We start from the raw sequence: 17,986 nt of genomic DNA on the forward strand, positions 1-17,986 counted from the left end.
TCATGACCCTGCCTTCGAAGCAGGGCTCCAAGGTCCGGAACCTGATCTGCCTGGTGATCATCATTTCAGCTAGAGGGGTGCATGTAGCAGCATCTTGTGCAGGAAAGGGGAAGGCTGTGGGTTTTGGTCCTGCTTCAGCTGCAGAACCTTGGGCAAATAACTGCCTCTCTCTGAGTGTCCTTTTCCTCCCCTGTAAATGAAGGTGCTAAGACCCTTTCCACCTGGGGCATTCTAGCAGTCTGTGAAGCTCGGTGAGAGGTGGAGGGGAGGGCAGGGCTTAACTGACCACGCAGCCTGCTGGGAACCAGGAGTCAGCTCCCTAAATCTTGAAGAACCGCGGTTTCCTTCTTTGTCACAGCTGCTGCCTGTGAGTCTGGGAAGGAGTGCTTTCAAAACTTGTACTTTTGTCCTCTTGAGTCAAATCAGATCTGTAGCGGTTAATAAACTGCGATGCGAGATTTAAGCCCTGCTCCGAGGAAGTGCCCTATTTGCCCGGGCCCCTTACATCACAATGCGTCCGTCGGTTCTGGCACGGAGTTCTGGCCGCAGTGGTTCCTAAGCTGAAAGAGCTCAGCCCCCGGGGCTGCTCCGCGAGGGCCTGGGGGAGGGGCGTGGCGCGCGCGTAGGAGTCCCCCTCCCCCCGCCCTCCGCGGGCCGCGGTTCAAACGACCCGCCAGGTCGAGAGCGGAAGGGAGGGAGAGCAGGTAGGAGTCCCGGCCTCCCTCGCTGGCCTCCCACTCAGCCGCACACCGGCCGGCCCCATGGTCCCCGCCGCCGGCGCGCTGCTCTGGGCCCTGCTGCTGAGTCTGGGACCCCGGGCGGCGGGGGCCCAAGGCCTGACTTCCGCCGAGACGCAGCCGGCCAGTTTACGCTTCGGGGTCCCCATGTCCCGCCACCCCCCGACCACCCTCCGGACCGGTGGTCCCAGGAGGATGAAGGTAACAATAGAGGATGAGGATGACGTCGGGGCCAGTGCCGACCGCCTGGCCGGCCCGGCTGCTGCGGAGCTCTTGGCCTCCACAGTGGCCACAGGCGTCAGCAAGTCGATTGTGTCGGCCGAGGAGGATGAGTCTTTGGAAGAGGGGGTTGTGATTAACGCCAGAAAGAATAACATCACTGCAGCGTCTCTCAGCAGGAGTTACAACACAGCGAGGGTGCCCAGCTCAAGGTTTAAAGCAAATACCCAGGAGCCTGAGATCAGGATGTCTTCAGACCTGCCGACCAAAAGCTGGCAGTCTACTGGGGACATAATGCACCCTGACAATACCTTGAGCCAGTGGTCAACAGCAGGGTCCACCCCAAACCGGTGGCAACAGCCCTCATACACAGCGCTACCACCTCCGGAGGATCTGCGGCTGGTGCTGATGCCCTGGGGCCCGTGGCATTGCCACTGCAAGTCGGGCACCATGAGCCGGACCCGGGCCGGGCAGCTGCAGGGCCTTTCTGGGCGCCTTCGTGTTGGCGCGCTGAGCCAGCTGCGCACAGAGCACCGGCCTTGTACCTACGAGAAGTGCCCCTGCAACCGGCTTCGGGAGGAGTGCCCTCTGGACTCGGATCTCTGCTCTGACACCCGCTGTACCACTCAGACCACCCCCACCAGTACCACCACCACCACCACCACCACCACCACCACCACCACCACCACTCCCATACCCCCCCTCAGCTCTAGAATCAGACCCACCCCCTTCCTCTTCTTTGGCCCCAGCCGCAGCCCCAGTCCAGCCCTTGCTTTCTGGAGACGGGTCAGGATCGGGCTGGAGGATATCTGGAACAGTCTGTCTGCAGTGTTCACAGACATGCAACCAGTAAGTGTTTGCATGAGGTGTTACTTACCTCGTTTGGTCACTGATGCATAATATACTGGTTACATCGTTAGCCACTGAGTCCACCTATTTCTTGAGCCACTGCTGGTTGGTTAATGGGCAATGTGTATCATTGGTCATGGGAGGATTATTGCCCAAATTGTGAAGATTAGAGATATATCAACAATGCTTGATGCAGATAATAGATATGGAAGATATTAATAGTTCTCAGTTTATTAATGCAATTTAATAGTAACAGCCAAGGGCGCCTGGGTGGCTCAGTTGGTTAAGTGACTGCCTTCGGCTCAGGTCATGATCCTGGAGTCCCGGGATCGAGTCCCGCATCGGGCTCCCTGCTCGGCGGGGAGTCTGCTTCTCCCTCTGCCTCTGACCCTCCCCCCTCTCATGCTCTCTCTCATTCTCTCTCTCTCAAATAAATAAAATCTTTAAAAAAAAAAATAGTAACAGCCAATATTTGAGGTCTTACTATGTGCACTTGACCTGGATCAATCCTCACAATGCTGTGAGGTATAATTATCCCCACTTCACAGGTGAAGGAACAGGGATTTACAAAGCTAGTAAATGACAGTCACAACAGGATTGGTTGACCCTAGTGCTGATGCCCCTAACCACCACTATCGCAAAGAACCCCTGGGATTATCTCCAGCAATTTAAGAATTCTTCGGGAAGGATAGTCCTCTGCTTTACTAAATGAACTACCAAAGGCTCTGACTGGATAAAATATTCTCAATTGACAGGATTTCAGGAACTTTGGGGAGAAGGGAAGGACGATAAAATAGTATACGTGGTCTGTCATTTTGCCAGTTTTTGTCTTTCTCCTTGGGTATCCAATACCGTTCAGTATAAAAAAGCAGCATAAACAGGGGTCAGTGGTGTTGAAGGAATGAGGGCTTCTGGGGAGGGAGATGAAGCAAGGAAGGGAAAATATAGATGTAGTTATAATATTTCCCCTTTTTCTCTATTTTGTTTCCTTACCCAGATAGAGAGAAACCGCAGGTAATGGACACTTCATCCACAACAGAAGGTGTCAGCATCTCAACCTTTCCACCCTTTTCGATCCCAGCACCCATTGGATATTTTTAGTACAGAAAAACAAAACTAGAAAAAAAAAATGTTTGGTCTTGTGTCTTTTTACAGAGGTATCTGAGGGTGGAGACCAGAAATCTCTTGAACCTTAAAACTGAACTGTGTAACCAGCAGCATCGGGCCTGATCCCTTCCCTTGCCCCCAGCATATTTTATACTCTCCCCCGCACCCCAGGATAAAATGTTGATGTTGCTCCTCTTCTTCACTTGCAAAGTTGTTTTTAAATAAGTGATTCTTTAAAGACTTGAAAAATCTCAGAAGAATGCCAAGAGGAGGGAACAGGAAGAACAGGGAGTTGAACCCTTGAAAGATGGTGGTCTTCTCCTTGCCTCCACAATACTTGGCCTTCTCTCCTTGCAAAGGGTGATGTTGGCACAAAATTCCATGTCAGCTACTTTTTAGCAGTTACCTTCATCAACCATATTTATCCTTTGACCCAAAACATGCCTGTAGTGATTACTCTGTGACTATTTTGCTTAAACATTTTTTATTTGAAAAATGTATTTAAAAGTCCAACACATTTTAATATAAATTATGACTCTCAAACCCATTCCCATCACTTTTTAAGTATTGTTCAAGTGATGGTAGCATATACGTTAGAAAAGGTGGCTAAAGGCAAGAGAATACCAAAGACGACTGTGTCCAAAGAAGAGGCATTAGGACAAGGCGGAAGATCGGGGTGACCAGAGTCCATGTGTCCCCCATCCTTCTCCCCTATCCTGTGAACCCTTCAGATTGACTATAGCCCTCAGGTTATTAAGCTACTTTAGGACAAGATGAGCTACTTTCAGAACAACTAGGTAGATTGGAACAGAGTCAATTGGGAATGTATGACCAACCCTAGACCCTGAAAAGTGGCAGGAAATACACTGAAATTGGAACAAAATTAGAAGGTGTCACTATAGGTGGGGCAAACTTGATGGATGGTGGACTCAGCAGAGTGGATCCTAGTTCCCACCTTCCTGACCCCCCTCACCATCAAGATGCTTCTTGTTGCTGAGCTAATGAGAGACCCCCATCCTGTCTCAGAGCAGGAGGAGCTCACTGGTCATGTTCCGCCTTCCTAACCACCCTGCAAGGGAGGGGCCAGAAGAAAAAACACCTGAGAAGAAAAACTGCCTAAAGACCCTGCTCCTGCATTATTTTCCCACCTAACGCAGACTCTTCAGCCAGGTGGGGAGTGGGACCTGGTCTTCAGACAAAACTCCCTGAGTCTTATTTGTGTCTGGTTCTAGGACTGGGGCACAGAAATAGAGCTTAAAGTTTGCAGAGGATAAACCTGGGTGTCTGTGACCCTACTGCTTTTTCTCTCTCCCTTCCCCAATCTCGCCATACTCTGTTCCTGCCTCCATACTGCAGGAACCCCTCCTCCAAACAAGAATGGAGAAGCACAGTACGCATCCATCAGGGACATGAACCCATGCAAGCACAAGCAACACACTGAATAAAGGACTGTTTCAGACATTATGTGCAGCCCTATAGAGCCTACTTTGCAAGAGGGCCTGGTTCATCTATGGCTCAGGCTTAGGATGAATAATGGGATGGGGGTAGGGTGGGGAAAACACTTTAAAGAAAAATACCTTGAGTCTAGAGCAGTGGCTCTCATCTGGGGGTGATTTTGCCTCCTAGGAGACATCTGGCAATATCTGGGGGCATTTCTGGTTGTCCTAACTAGGGTGGGCCAGATACACTACTGAACATCCTAAAATGCACAGGACAGTCCCCTATTACAAAGAATTATCCAACCCAAATGTCAGAAGTGCCTACGTTGAGAATCCTTTGCTCTAGAGGTGTCCCTGCTCCCATGCGGAGAGAATCTTAAGATCCCTAAACTCACAGATGATTGTTTTCAACCTACCCTCTCAATCTCAATGGTTAGGAAGTCCACTCTGAGACACACTTCCTAGTTTTGCAGCATTCTGAGTTTCTCTCCAGATCCCTCTTCCTCCTCACCTGGGCCAGCAGGGAGATTGGCAGAGGGCAGGCCAGGTCCCCAAGACTTGAATGGGGTACCATCAGGTTAAGACCCACTTCTTACCTTAGCTCTCATTCAATGGGAAACAATAAGGTTCCTACTGGGGATGGGACTAAAGGTAGAGGTAGTAGAAGGAGGGGGGTAATTAAGAGAACTCATCTTAAGTTACATTTTTAATTAAAAAAGAAAAAGATGTTGGAGAACTCACAGTGCTGCAGAAACAGGGTTAGAGGCCTACTAGACAAAGAGCTGGTAGTGGCAGAGAGATATCGAGGGACCATGAGCTGAAGGTCTGAGATCTAAAGAGAAAGAGGAGACTAGGCAGTGGTCACCCTCCCATCCCCTGCTTGACCTCTGTTTCAGTTCATTCCAGGAGGAAAAAGGAGAAGGGCAGGGAGGTAAGGAGCTTCTCAGCAAAGCCGGCTTCAGCTTTGGTAATCTCACCCACCTACCCCATTTAAGGAGTTCCAGGTTAAGAGTTTAAAAACAGATGGCACCTAGACCGTCATTCAGGAGAAGGGAACGCCTTCCAGGTTCCCAGAAAACTCCTATCTCAGATCTGAGTGTCCAGGGCTTCAGCTGAGCTCCTCTGGCCAACCAGTAGTCACTTGGTCAGTCCTGCTGCCTTGAGCCCATCTCCAGGAGGGGCTAGAGCCAGAGGGAAGAGAGGGAGTCCAGCCCCCAAGCCTTCTGAGGTACTAATAGGCAGAGAGGGAAAAGAGGGGCCCTGGGGTCACTGGTTCGAGGAGGGGGTAGCATCTCTTCTGGGCTGGACATGGAACAGAGGCTTCAGACAGCAGAACCTGATTAAAAAAGAAATTGAAGAAGGAAGATAAGCCTCAAGGAAAACTGAGGCGTCAGGGAGAAGGCACCACCCAGCGCAGACTCTCAACTATTTCTAGGGTGCTCTTTTCTTGATTTCTGTCTGCACCTCCCTCTCTCTCTGCCTTTCTGCATCCGAAATTCTTTCTATTTTTTTTTTTTTAATTTATTCATTTGAGACAGAGAGACAGAGAGAGAGCAGGAGCAGTGGGGAGAGGCAGAGAGAGAGGGAGAAGCAGACTCCCTGCTGAGCAGGGAGCCCGACGTGGGGCTCGATCCCAGGACCTGGAGATCATGACCTGAGCTGAAGGCAGAGGCTCAACCATCTGAGCCACCCAGGTGCCCCTACATCTGAAATTCTTGACTCCCCCATTGTAATTCCTTCTTCCTCCTCTCACCTCCCATTCTTGCAGAGGATAGGGGTTCTGAGGCAGGGCATCAGGATGTGTTGACGGGGGCTGGAGGTACTGAATGGGTTTCTCTAATCACTCACCATTTCTGTTGGAGCTACAATCCCCTAGAATTGCTCCATGGCCTGTCTCGGTTTCCCTTGGATCTCATCTGCTCCTGAACTGCACCTGTCTGTGAAAAAGCACATGTGAGACCCTCGTCCTAAGTCTGGATATTGCACAGTAAGTGATCGCCCCTGTGCCCTCCATGGAAGAGGCTGACCCCATCTCCCTGGCAATAAAGTCAGTCTGAAAAGGTGAAAACCAACAGCCATTCTTCCAAGGGAAGTCTCAATGTATCCCTTCATACTGACTCTCCTGAGGGTGAGATAAAATGGGTCTCTGACTAATAAGACCTCTCACAAAGGACTCTCATATTTATCTGAGTTTCACAATTGGTGAAAAGCCTCCTTCACTATCTCCAGGCCCATTTCCCTTATTTTGAGAGCAGAAAAGAGTATTTGATATTTGACATCATTTAGGTCAGGGGCGCTCAGCTCAGCCTTTTTCCTGCCTCAACACACCCAGCCACGATATGACTTACTACGGCACTGGAATAGCAGTTCTTCATTAACAGGGTTTTGGTTGTTGGAGAAAGCCCTCCAAATAAGTCTTGAGTCATATATATCCCCCATCCTGATGAAGAACAATATGCTAATTGTAAAAATGAGGGAACCTAGGCCAGAGACCTGAAATGCCAGGTCTCAGGTTTATGCAGCTGGTGACCAGGACTAGAATCCTAGTTCCAGGATTACTTCCCCACCAAGTATTTACCATGTCCCCAGCTTACACTTCAAAAAAAGGGGAAAGGTTCTAGGTCACAATCCCATATCAATCTCTCCCCATTCTCTTGTTACCATGGCAAGTCCATCTCCGGCCCCCATCTCCCCAGAGCCAATGTGAGTCAGGTGGACAAAATTCATTGGTTCCCCAATCATGGTCCGGTCAATTCGTCTCCTCTTCTTTTTCTGCTTAGAGAAGACAGGGGAGTTAGGTCTGAAATTGGAAGAAGGGAATAGAGTCTTGAAAACCACTAGGGGAAGAGCTAACGGCCCAATGGGCAAAGGTATGTGGCATTACAACAGGGAAATCACTAGGGTCTGAAAGGTAAGTCTGGAACAACATAAACACAGAAAGGACACAGGGAGGGTGGTGAGGGCAGGGACCTGCAGAGTGAATACTAGACAAAGAAAGGACATATCCAAGTCACCTCTGGCTGATGAGGAAACAATGGGGAAAAGTGACCGGCATTAAGCGCCACCTACAACCCCTGCCCAGCTCAGAATGGACAGAAACAGGAAGTGATAGCTAGGACGATTCACTTCCTCCGTCACCCAGTCCCCCTGGATTCCACGTACACACCTGCCTGGCCAGAGAGACTATCCTGACGGAGAGGGAAGCAAGCAGCTTGCTTTCTAGGCACCAGATCGTGGGTGGTGTGTCTGCCTCACAGGCCCCGGTAACTGACTTCTGTGAGTGCCGGGGTGGGGGTTGGGCCTGGGGACTCACCGGCTGGGGTTTCTCTACCACGCAGCAACCCAGTTTGTGCCAAAATTCACTCATGTTCCCTGATGGTTCCAGTTTCACTCCTCTGCCTGAGGCCCCAGAGGGCTCTTGCTCTGGTGCCTTGACTGCCCACTCCTCAGTCCCCTCAGGTGTAATGGCCGCCTGGTCTGCTCAGCTGCACGGGTCTGGGGACAGCAGAGTCCAAGGTACCCTTGGCTGGGCGGGGAGGGTCAGCGTCTCGGACCCTGAGGGGCTAGCAGGGCTGGTGAGGGTGCGCAGGCGGGCACGAGGTTATGTCTTCCTCAGACGCAGAACTCTGGTTGAGCAGAAAGTAAAAACAGAAGAAAGTTAGTGCGAAATCCCACTCTACCACTGCTCCCTCCTTGAGAAGCCTCCTGATGAGCCCAGGTCTTCTCATTCTCCCTCAAAGTCCTGAGTCCTGCACCCAACACTAACCCCTCCAAGCATAAGGACCTCACAGTTTGACTCCCAGAGAAAGGAAAAGATCCAGAAGCGCACAAGGGGTAGAGGAGCAGTAGCTGCTGGAACCAAGGGAGAGGAAGGGGACAGAAGCATTTAGGGTGAGGATGGGAGGGGCCGAAGGATGGTGGCAAAAATGAGCAAGCCCCACCTCCCGTCTCCCTGGGTTTAGGGCAGAGAGGGAGGGGCAGTTCAGTGACTCTGAAGAGGAAATGGTGGTTTTTCGTTCTCACAAACAGGGCCTCCGCCCTTGTCCCTCCCTTTTTCCTTACCTTACCCTGAACATCTAGATTTTCTTTTTTTTTTTTTTAAGATTTTATTTATTTATTTGAGAGAGAGAATGAGATAGAGAGAGAGAGCATGAGAAGGGGGAGGGTCAGAGGGAGAAGCAGACTCCCCGCCGAGCAGGGAGCCCAATGCGGGACACGATCTAGGGACTCCAGGATCTTGACCTGAGCTGAAGGCAGTGGCTTAACCAACTGAGCCACCCAGGCACCCAGAACATCTAGATTTTCTTTAAGACAGAGACCTGTCTGCTCAGGTTGCAGGTGACTAACTGCAGCAGGTTGGACCTCAAGTAAGACTTTTCCTACAGGGAGGAATTTCTTCCCTCTCTATTCCCTGCCCTTGCTCCTCCTCATTTCCCTCAGCTGAGATCCAACCTCTCTCAGAAGCTTTGAGAGCCTTCCTGAAGGCTGTCTCCAGTCTGTTTATCTGTGTCCCATGTGTGCACTCCCGTGGCATGGCCGCATCTGTGCGTGTACCAGGTGCCATACGTTCCCCGAGGAATCCTTCTCCGGCCTCCCCACCCTCCTCATATGTCCCATCGTGCCACTCTGCTCTGCCTCACACCCGGTAGGGCCCAGGCCTCCCCACCTGCCTCCTCCCATCATGCTGGGACCTGTTCTCTCCTCCCTCCTCACCACTTCCATTCCCAAGCTTCATCAGCCAACCAGACACAAGGAACTCTGCAATAGCGTTAGTGTCCAAGGAAGAACTTCCTCCCCTTTTCCTCCCTGCCAGCCAGGGTAGGGCCCATCTGGGTTTCCTCTGTGCTCACTGCACGTCCCCAGTCCTATGATACAGGCAACCTCAAAGATGCCAAACAGGGCCGTTTCATGACTATTACACTCTAGCATGAACTGGAATCTCTCTCCCTTCCGGGCCTGGAGCCCCGATGCTCTGGCACTCTAAACTGATCTAAGAAATGAAAGGATTTTTTTTTTTTTTTAATAGCTCTGGGATGAGGTCACAGGCACACTGAGATACAGCTTGAAGGGGAGAGAAGGACCCAGGAGCCTGGGCTTTTGCTTACTTCCCCTCCCACCACTGGAGGGGAGGAGTAATGGGACAGGGCGGAAGTCAGAACACAGCTGTCCAGAGAGGGGAGCTGTGGTCAGTGGGGAAGTCAGTCAGTCACACGGTTTGTCGCAATGGTGGTGGTGGCGACTGGTAAGGGTTACAGGCGGGGGAATGAAGAAAACAATGAAGAATCAGAGGAAACCCCCAACACCACCAGACAGACTGTACAGAGTGTGGACTCTCCCCCAACACCCCTTCTGAACAAAGCTGAGTGGACAGAAGTGGAGGGTGGGAGGGGAGAGGAGAGAAGAGGGGAGAAGAGAGGGAGGGAAAGGGGCAGTGGAGGGAACAAGGACGTTTCTGTTCCCTTTCCAGGGACCTGGCCAGAGCTGGGTGGAGGGAAAGCGTATGTGGGACTTGGCACGAAAGGGCCAATGATGATGAGAAGTGACCAGGAAATTCCATTCCCTAGGACATAGAACATAAGGGTCTGAAACTTGGCAGTGGGGTCAAGAGTGTGGAGAAGACTGGGCAGGGTGAATGTGGCAGTGGGGTGGGGGTGGGGGGCCAGGACCAGAAAAGGAAGTAAGAGCAACCGGCTGCCACTCTCCTTCTTTAAAATATCTAGAGAAGAGTGGGCTGAGGAAAAATGAAGTCCTGGGCTGCTTAGCCCAGGAGGAAGAGGCATCCAAATTCATTGTCCACTATTTTCGTGTGCCGTGCCCCCACCCCCCCACCCCCAGCGGAGGGGAAGGGGCTGGGAAAACGGCAGGAGGAATCAGCATTAGACTGTGTAAGGCCATATCCTGACAGACAAGCAGCACTGAGAACTGGGCCAGAGTCCCAGATAGGAAGGGTGAAACATGGAGCTAGGAGACACCAAGGTCACACTGGGGCTTAGGAGCTTCCAAACTATAGTGAGTGAGCAGGAGGAGGGATGGCAGAAAGGTTCCAGAGAGGATGTACAGAGGTAGTTCCCGGGTCCCGTCCTAACCTGAAACCGGTTTTCCCGGTCCCGCTGCCTTCAGCCCCAAGGCCTCCAACCCGCTGCCCGACAAGCCTTCACAAGAAGCAGCTGGAGAAAGAGAAAGAGAAAGAGAATTGAGAGAACAGAGTGGGCAATTCTGGCTCCAAGCCCGGGGCTGCAGCTGGTTCCTTGTGGAGACCTCCAGACATGGAGGGCTGCTGAGGGGCAGCAGAGACGTAGGGGGACACGCACTTTCCAGTCAAGTGACAGGCATCTGACCCAGCACCAACTGTGTCCTTCCCCCAGGAAAGGTCTTGTGGGGGCTTACGAGGAAACAGGGCTAGGCCCTAAGCTCCCTCCCCAGTGGATTCAGTCCCAGAGACTCCATGTCTGCCCGCTCCCCAACTCTACCCAGAAATCCTCTGCTCCTCCCAACGCTGAACTAGGACTGGGATCTCCCTGGGAATCTTTCGGGCTCTGTCACTGTCTTCCGCGGCTGCTTCGGGCTCAGACTTAGCCCTTCCAGGGCCCCGCTGTGCTACACTCAGTCCCGCAACCGCCACCACCGAGGTTAGCGAGTCTCCAGGAGAACTTCTCCCCCTCTCGCCTCCGCCCGCCCCGGCCCCCCAGGCCCTTCCTGCCCTCGACTCTACGGCGGCCTCGGCGTGCGCGCCACACGAGCGGCGGAGCGGAGGGAGACTGTTACTCAGGGAGCGCACCCCTTCTCCCACCGACCCAGCATCTCGGCAGCCCTGGCCTCCCTCCAGCCCCCAGCATCCGGTGCGTCTCCGCCCGGCAGGGCAGGCGGGGCGCGCGGGCCGGGGACCCACGCGGCGGTCTCACCTGCCGTGCTCCGGCATCGAGGCGTACGGCTGCAGCGGGCGCGGCTGCGGCTGCGCGGGGGGGCTCCCGCTCCGGGCCCGCCAGTGTGGGCTTCCCGGGCTGGCTCCGCGGCACGGCGCGGCAGGGGAGCCGAGGGCGGGCGGGCAGAGGTGGGGCTGGCTTAGGGCGGAAACGGCGGCGACGCGATTACGAAACCCGTCCGGCCCGGAGCTGGGCGCACTGCTCCCCCTGGACTGGTGAGGCACTGCACCACGCGGGGCCGTGGGAGGGGGCCTGGCAGCCCCCGACGGCCGCCGCCCGGGCTGCGCGAGCCGGGATCGTGGAGCCCACGAGGGGCTCTCCTGAGCCGGGCGCCCAAGCTGCGCTGCCCGCAGTCGCACGTCCCCTTTGCGCGCCAGGCATTGCGGGGCAAAACTAAGCGGAGCCCCCAAATCCCCCGGACCCAGCCAAGTTTAGAGATTCGCAGTCACCCCCCGCCCCCATACGCACACACACAACCCCCAGTCCTCTTGTGCTCTACCCAAAGTGGAATGGGGCTAGGTTTATTTACTCATTGTGAGGGTGCGGAGGCGAGTCGCAAGAGTAGGGATTGCAGGGAGGGGTGGAGGATTTTTCTGATTCTCAAAAATAAAATACTTCGTGACTTGAAATCCATAAATTGGGGAATAAAGGGACACTCCTCTATTGTTATCTAGAGCTAAGCTTTTTAATCCATAAGCCTAAAATTAAGGGACAATTAACTGCTCATTCATTGCACCCCAGTCAGCATGGGGGTGCTGTAAGAGCTCGGGAATAATTGTGCCGACCAATAAGCCTACGGAGATGCTTTAATCCTGTCTCCCTCCCTAAAGTGTTCTGGAACCTATCATTTGAATTAGCCGAGTCAGGCAAGGAGGGGGCGGGGAGTCCTTCCGCCCTTCTTAGGAGGGGCTGCATTGCAGGGGGAGACTGAGCAGATAGACTCAGCCACAGAAGAGGGAGAGGGAGTGAGAAGACAAAGCCGTCAAAGCCCCAACAGCTTTTCCTCCCGCCCAGAGCAGACGCCGGAGCCCCCGAGATACTCCTTCCATCTTTGGAACACACCAGTAATTCACTGACAACAGGTAAACTGAATTGAGGGAAAGGGGGCAAGGGGCTGCAAAGATAGAAGAGCAGCTGCTTCTGGTTAGGTTGAAGACCCTAAATAAGGATAAGGTTGGGGGACGGCTCAAGAGGAGAGAAGGGGGCGCTATGAACAATGAGTAGTTTTTTGGTCCTCTTGTTATATCTCTTTGCTAAGATCTCCATCCTTGCCTTCTAATCCACAGACATTAATTTCTAACAATTTACATGGAGCTATCATTTCTCAGCATTTATCTCATTTCAAGTATCTATTTTTCTGTATTTTGTCTTATGTATTTTATTATCTTCAGTCGTTATCTGTATCTTCTTTTTCAAGCTATAATTTGTTTTACCTGTTTTTTGATGACTCTCTAGTCTTCCTGTATTGCTCCAGCCTGTACTTCCCTATATTTACTTTTTTTTTTCTGTAGTGTTCCACTGATGTGTCTACCTTCACCCCAAACTGATTTGTCTCCATAGGAGGGAATTTGGGGGAAGGGATGAGATAATATTGAAAGTAATCCTGACCTCTCTTTTAACAGTCTCCCACTCCCTTTCTCAAACCTTTGCTCCAAAGAAAGAGGCAGCTTGAAGTAGGAAGGCGGAGGCCTCTATGTTGGAGAACTGCCTGATCCCACATTGAAATCAGTACAGCGCACAAAAGCTACATATGGTGGCAGATTCTGGAAAAGGAATGCTTATTTGCAGCTCAGTGGGAATAGATGGGGGGAGGGCATGGCTAACAGGAAAATCCAAGACCAGAATGAGGCAAATATAAGGAGATGCCAGAGAGCTTCCATCCCCTCCAACCACCATCCCTTGTCCTCCTCCCCACCCCACCCCCAAGGTGGCAGCATGACACAGCAAGGCCCTGTTGGGCAGGCCTTGGATTCCCACAGAGGGTCTAGACAAAGGGTATTTGGGTGTGTCTGTGTGGCTCAGAGAGAGTGTGTCTTTTTATACCATGTATTTGCTGATCATGTATCTCTAAGAATAGATGGTGATATTTAGAAATTACCTTTGCCTAAAACATCTGGATAATTTAAAATGAAGGACCGTTAGAAGTATTTATTGAGCGTATATTGTAGTCCAAGCCCTTTAAGGAATGTAAAGAAAGATGAGGTATGGGTGGAGAACATTTGGGGAGGGGAAGAGAAAGCTTGCTGGAAAAGGGACCTCTTGCAAAATTTGGAGATTTGGGAATTAAATCTGTACTATATTAAATACCAAAATTTCATTACTAATGAATGTAATGTAATGTAGATGGTATTTTAATTTCAATTTTCTGTGTAGTCAGTGTTCTTGACTTGATTTTAAATGCCATACATGCTTGTGTGAGTGTCTTTCTAGAATGCATTTGGTACTTTATGTACATGTCTCTGAGTCAATGGCGTAGCCAGAAATTTTAGGCCTTGTGAGTTAATATTTCACAAAATTTCCTTTAGCATTTTTAATTGCAGGACACACTCTGCCAGACACTCAGGGATTGTTTGGACAATTTTTATATATACTCTGGTTTTAAGAAAAGGACTCAGTTTGTCAAAGAGCTTTTTCCCTCAGATTCTAGCTTGCTCTCTACTACCTTTTGCATTTTCATCATTCAGATCAGAATCACAGGAATAATCAACACCTAATCCATTGAATATCTGTTCTTCAGGAGCGAGTTTTGAGAATATTGGTATAGGATTATATAAAACTGTGGACAACTATCTATGTGCAGCACATCAAAAAAAGACCAGATTGAGAATGAGACCTGGATCCAACTGGCTAGAAGGCTTCAGAAGTCACTAGATAATTTGTAACATCTTTTCTCTTTTCTTTTCTTTCTTTCTTTTCTTTCTCTTTCTGTCCTTCTTTCTAAATATACACTACGTTATAGCACAGAATATATTTATTTATTCATTTTTAAAGTAATCTCTGCATCCAACATGGGGCTCAAACTCACAACCCCAAGATCAAGAGTTGCACAGTTCACCAGCTGAGCCAGCCAGGCACCCTGAACATGTTTCCTAGTTTTAAAATCCTATGGGCTTTTTCCCCCCTATGATTCTATTTTTTAAAGTACATATTATATGCCCAGCATTATACTAAGCTTGCTCTGGAGGGGACTGGTAAGGGAGGGGATATAAAAGAAGCCAGCAAGGTAGGCAAATAACTGGTAATCTTGGTGGGGGGTGGGGGGGAGCGGGGTGGGGGGAGGAAGGAAAGAAACAAAATCAGAAAAAACAGGACAAAAAAAAATCCCTGTGGTTAGTCAGTAGTCAGTAACACTGATGATTCCTGAGGTTTGCATCTTGGGATCTCTGTAGTCCCAGACTGAAGCTGGAGTTGGTAGGCTGAGAGGTACAACCATTTTTTTGTACCTCTCTTTCTGTACACGTCTCTGCAAATTACTGTGGAGATGATCAGAGCTGAATATCATAGGATGATGACCTCACCTTTCTAACATGCTCCCCCACCCTGTTCCAGTCCCCACATAACCCTCCTTCTAAGCAGCTTCTCTGCTGAGTAATGCTCAGTTCCCAAGGTTTATTTTGGAGTCTGAACCTCAGAAGAGAAAGAGCAACTGACAATTGGCTTTTAACATTAAAAACATCCTAGGCTGCCCACTTTTCCTAAGCCCCTACACTCACACATAACTGCTCTAGATTAAGACGTTGTTTTTCGGCCTTAGTTGAGATGGTTCACATTACCTGGGGTTATAGAATTTCTATAGTGTAATGGTTATCATGTTCGCCTAACACATTTTATGGAGGCAGTTAGGAACCTATTTAAGGCCACTATTTAGGACCCTCAAGGCCTGGTAGGAGCCAATGGAGTGTGCTGGGAGGAAGGCCTTTTAAAATGGGGGTTTTATTTTTGGAGGCAATGGAATGTCCTTTCTGCTTCTTTGGGAACATTTCAACTAATGCTTTGGCCCCTTCCCTTGGCTAGTAACCAGCAGGGTGCAGAAGGTAGAATAGTCATATATCAGGATGTGGGTGGGATGAGCAGGAAAGGTGATAGGAGCACTCGTTAAAGCATGGAACAGTATCTAATCCTGACAAGGGACTTTCTCCTTCCAATCTAAGCTCTTACTCTCCTTACCTGGAATTTCCAATCCATTTGCTCTCAGGTATAATCTAGCATTGGGATCAAAGAAAAAAGGTCTTGTTATAGCACAGGAAAATTCTTTTAGCACCTGGGTTTTGTTTTGAAGGAGAGATAGGCTAGAGCGAAATATAGGCTGTTAAGACTTATCTATGGGCTAATAATAGATGGGGGGTGGCAAGTTATGGATTGTATTAAATAGTGAGAGAAAATTAATCAACAGTTTCGAATGTCTTTTGTGTGCAAAGCCCAGCACCTATGAAGAAGGTATAAAGTAGACTGGTTTTTACCTTTAGAGAAACTGTTTCTTGCAGGAGAGAGACTGTCCCTATACAAGACACATAACAGTGATCTGTAGCCCCAAACTGATAATAGGTAAAACTCTACAGGGTGTTGGCAGAGATGCTGGAAGATACAGGGTAGGGGGAGCTGAGTAAGTTTAAGGAAGTCCTCCAGGAAAGGTGAGTTTATAGTAGGGTTTAGAAGGCAGGGAGGAAAACAGAAAGCAGAAATGTCATGGAAGCCCTTTATAGAGGTACCTATTAAGCCAAAGTCAAGAAGTTGAGGATTTACTAACATAATAAGGATTCAGGGGAAAGATTCCTCTAAGGACTTGAATTCTTCTAGGGACTCCTCCAGTAGTCTTTAAACTTAGGTAGTTATTTTAAGATGGAGAGTAGAGAGGAGCTTTCAGGTTGGTGAAAACACGTGGAGATGTGGGAGAGCAGTATACCTGGAGAGGGCATGGAAGCTCTGCACCCTTTCCCTATATCCCTGGCCTTGTGCATCTCTTCCATCTGCTGTTCCTGAGTTACAGTCTTTTATGATAAACTGGTGATCTAGTAAGTAAAAAAAAAAAAGGAAAAAAAAGATGGAGAGTAGAGGAAAAAAGCAGAGAATAGAGAAAGGTAAGTAAGAGAGGAATGAGCATAACTAGCAGAGAATGTGCTACTGCTAGGAAGGTTGGGGCCAAATTCTAGAAAGCCTTGAAAACCAGGCCCAAGATTGACATGAAGGAGTAGGCAGTGAATTAAGTCATTTCAAGATGGGGAGAAGTTAGGAAATGGTAGAAAACCATCATAAAGGAAGAGGTCCCAAAGCTCATTCTAGGGAACTTGGATCATGTACAGAGGCAAATGGGGATGTAAAGTTTTTAAGTAAGGAAAGGCTATGGGCCATGAAGAGGTTGCTGTAGCATGAAGACTAACAAGTGGTTTCTTTCTAGGAAGTTATGAGGGACCCCGTGAGTAGCCAGTACAGCTCCTTTCTTTTCTGGAGGATGCCCATTCCAGAACTGGATCTGTCGGAGCTGGAAGGCCTGGGTCTGTCAGATACATCCATCTACAAGATCAAAGACAGCAGCGCTGGCAAAATGACCGGGCAAGCAACTGGAGAACAGGAGAAAAACTCCGAAGGCGATGCCCTCCTTGAATACAGCACCTTCAACTTCTGGAGAGCTCCCATTGCTAGTATCCACTCCTTTGAATTGGATTTGCTTTAAGCCCAAGACTTCTCTCTCCCACCACCTTGCCCTCACCGTCTTCCCTTTCAAGCCCCTTCCTTTCCACCCTTTTCTCCTATTAATCTTGCTCTCTCCCCTCTATTGTGTTGAGGTGGTGCTGATGAATCTGCCAGAGTTGTGTTGTATTTATTTATTTATTTATTTATTTATTTATTTATCTATCTATCTATCTATTTCTCTATCTTATCAGTTTCTCTCAAAAGCTCTTAAGCCACAAAGAAAAGGGTTCAAGCAATGGAGTACTGGATCACAGGGATTCCTTCTTTCCCCTCCCCAGATACTAATTCCAGATAACAGGCCTGGTGGGGGCACCAGAGAGTAGTACAGTGGTACAAAATGGAGGACCGATTTTTTACTTCATTTTAATCAGCATTAGAGATTGCTCAAACCTAATTTCCTGCTCCATATCAGTAAACACAAATCTTTCTTCCAGAGTTGATGAAAACCTTAGAAGTTTTAATTTGAGATTATCTGCTACAAGACAGTAGGATTTCTAAAAGGCTAAGGTGATAAGTCTCTTGCTATTTGATCCTGCTCCTTGTAATACACTTTTTCTCAGAGAAATTGGGGGTAGTTAAAAGTATAAAACAAGAGGAAATAATACATCATGGAAAATTAAAATAAGGGAAAGCATGGAATCATTTCAGAAATAACCATTCTCAAAAGGGTGTTCCTCCTTCAAGCCTACTCACTTTATAACTTTGCTCCTAACAGAAAACTCTGAGGAAAATGACTCCAATTTCAATTCTTAAGATGCAATCTTACTGAATACTATGATAATTTGTAAGGTTTTGATTCTGTTTCTAAAAGGCATAGGGTTTGGCCTTTAGTGTTTCAGTCTTGCCCTTCATCTGCAATGTATAATACTCATCAGCGGGCCTCAGGCACAGTTCTTCAGCTACCTTGAGACCATGAAATAATCACATTATAACCCTACACCTTGTCCCCCCATTCCTTCCAAAATTATTGCTGATTTGTGCTGCCATTTACTCATTTCTTTAATAAAGACATTCAATCCCA

The 17,986-nt window shown here is 49.3% G+C and overlaps 3 protein-coding genes across 4 annotated transcripts; 2 read left to right on the forward strand and 1 right to left on the reverse strand.

Annotated features, from left to right (window-relative positions):
- The first annotated feature begins 711 nt into the window (after positions 1–711).
- On the forward strand, positions 712–3,076 carry CUNH1orf56 (chromosome unknown C1orf56 homolog). Its single transcript, XM_045896681.3, has 2 exons — positions 712–1,805; positions 2,803–3,076. Exons 1-2 carry the CDS (start codon positions 762–764, stop codon positions 2,821–2,823), a joined length of 1,065 nt encoding a protein of 354 aa, XP_045752637.1. The 5' UTR covers positions 712–761; the 3' UTR covers positions 2,824–3,076.
- A 303-nt stretch (positions 3,077–3,379) lies between these two features.
- Positions 3,380–11,393, reverse strand: CDC42SE1 (CDC42 small effector 1). Of its 2 annotated transcripts, XM_045896684.3 has the most exons (6): positions 11,254–11,392; positions 10,438–10,518; positions 7,665–7,977; positions 7,013–7,123; positions 6,200–6,288; positions 3,380–5,687 (listed from the first exon to the last, which is right to left on the reverse strand). In XM_045896684.3, exons 3-5 carry the CDS (start codon positions 7,716–7,718, stop codon positions 6,214–6,216), a joined length of 240 nt encoding a protein of 79 aa, XP_045752640.1. In that variant the 5' UTR covers positions 7,719–7,977; positions 10,438–10,518; positions 11,254–11,392; the 3' UTR covers positions 3,380–5,687; positions 6,200–6,213. The 2 variants fall into 2 exon arrangements, with proteins under 2 accessions (XP_045752640.1, XP_045752641.1); XM_045896685.3 differs by lacking the exon at positions 10,438–10,518 and having other exon boundaries at positions 11,254–11,393.
- Positions 11,394–11,557: 164 nt separating this feature from the next.
- Positions 11,558–17,986, forward strand: MLLT11 (MLLT11 transcription factor 7 cofactor). The gene is made up of 2 exons (XM_045896683.3): positions 11,558–12,356; positions 16,670–17,986. Exon 2 carries the CDS (start codon positions 16,676–16,678, stop codon positions 16,943–16,945), a length of 270 nt encoding a protein of 89 aa, XP_045752639.1. The 5' UTR covers positions 11,558–12,356; positions 16,670–16,675; the 3' UTR covers positions 16,946–17,986.

This window comes from Mirounga angustirostris, unplaced genomic scaffold, assembly GCF_029215605.1.
Source record: "Mirounga angustirostris isolate CCGP_5_RB_7025 unplaced genomic scaffold, mMirAng1.0.hap1 SCAF_4, whole genome shotgun sequence".
Taxonomy (NCBI): Eukaryota; Metazoa; Chordata; class Mammalia; order Carnivora; family Phocidae; genus Mirounga; species Mirounga angustirostris.

Bases quoted from the DNA above. Each gene is read 5' to 3' on its own strand.
- CUNH1orf56 (XM_045896681.3), top strand. From the start codon at position 762: ATGGTCCCCGCCGCCGGCGCGCTGCTCTGGGCCCTGCTGCTGAGTCTG. The intron at 1,806-2,802 runs GTAAGTGTTTGC...TTCCTTACCCAG, and splicing joins TGTTCACAGACATGCAACCA to ATAGAGAGAAACCGCAGGTA.
- CDC42SE1 (XM_045896685.3), bottom strand. From the start codon at position 7,718: ATGAGTGAATTTTGGCACAAACTGGGTTGCTGCGTGGTAGAGAAACCC. The intron at 7,124-7,664 runs GTGAGTCCCCAG...TTCTCTAAGCAG, and splicing joins TGGTAGAGAAACCCCAGCCG to AAAAAGAAGAGGAGACGAAT. The intron at 6,289-7,012 runs GTAACAAGAGAA...GCTTTTTCACAG, and splicing joins CCGGAGATGGACTTGCCATG to ACAGGTGCAGTTCAGGAGCA.
- MLLT11 (XM_045896683.3), top strand. From the start codon at position 16,676: ATGAGGGACCCCGTGAGTAGCCAGTACAGCTCCTTTCTTTTCTGGAGG.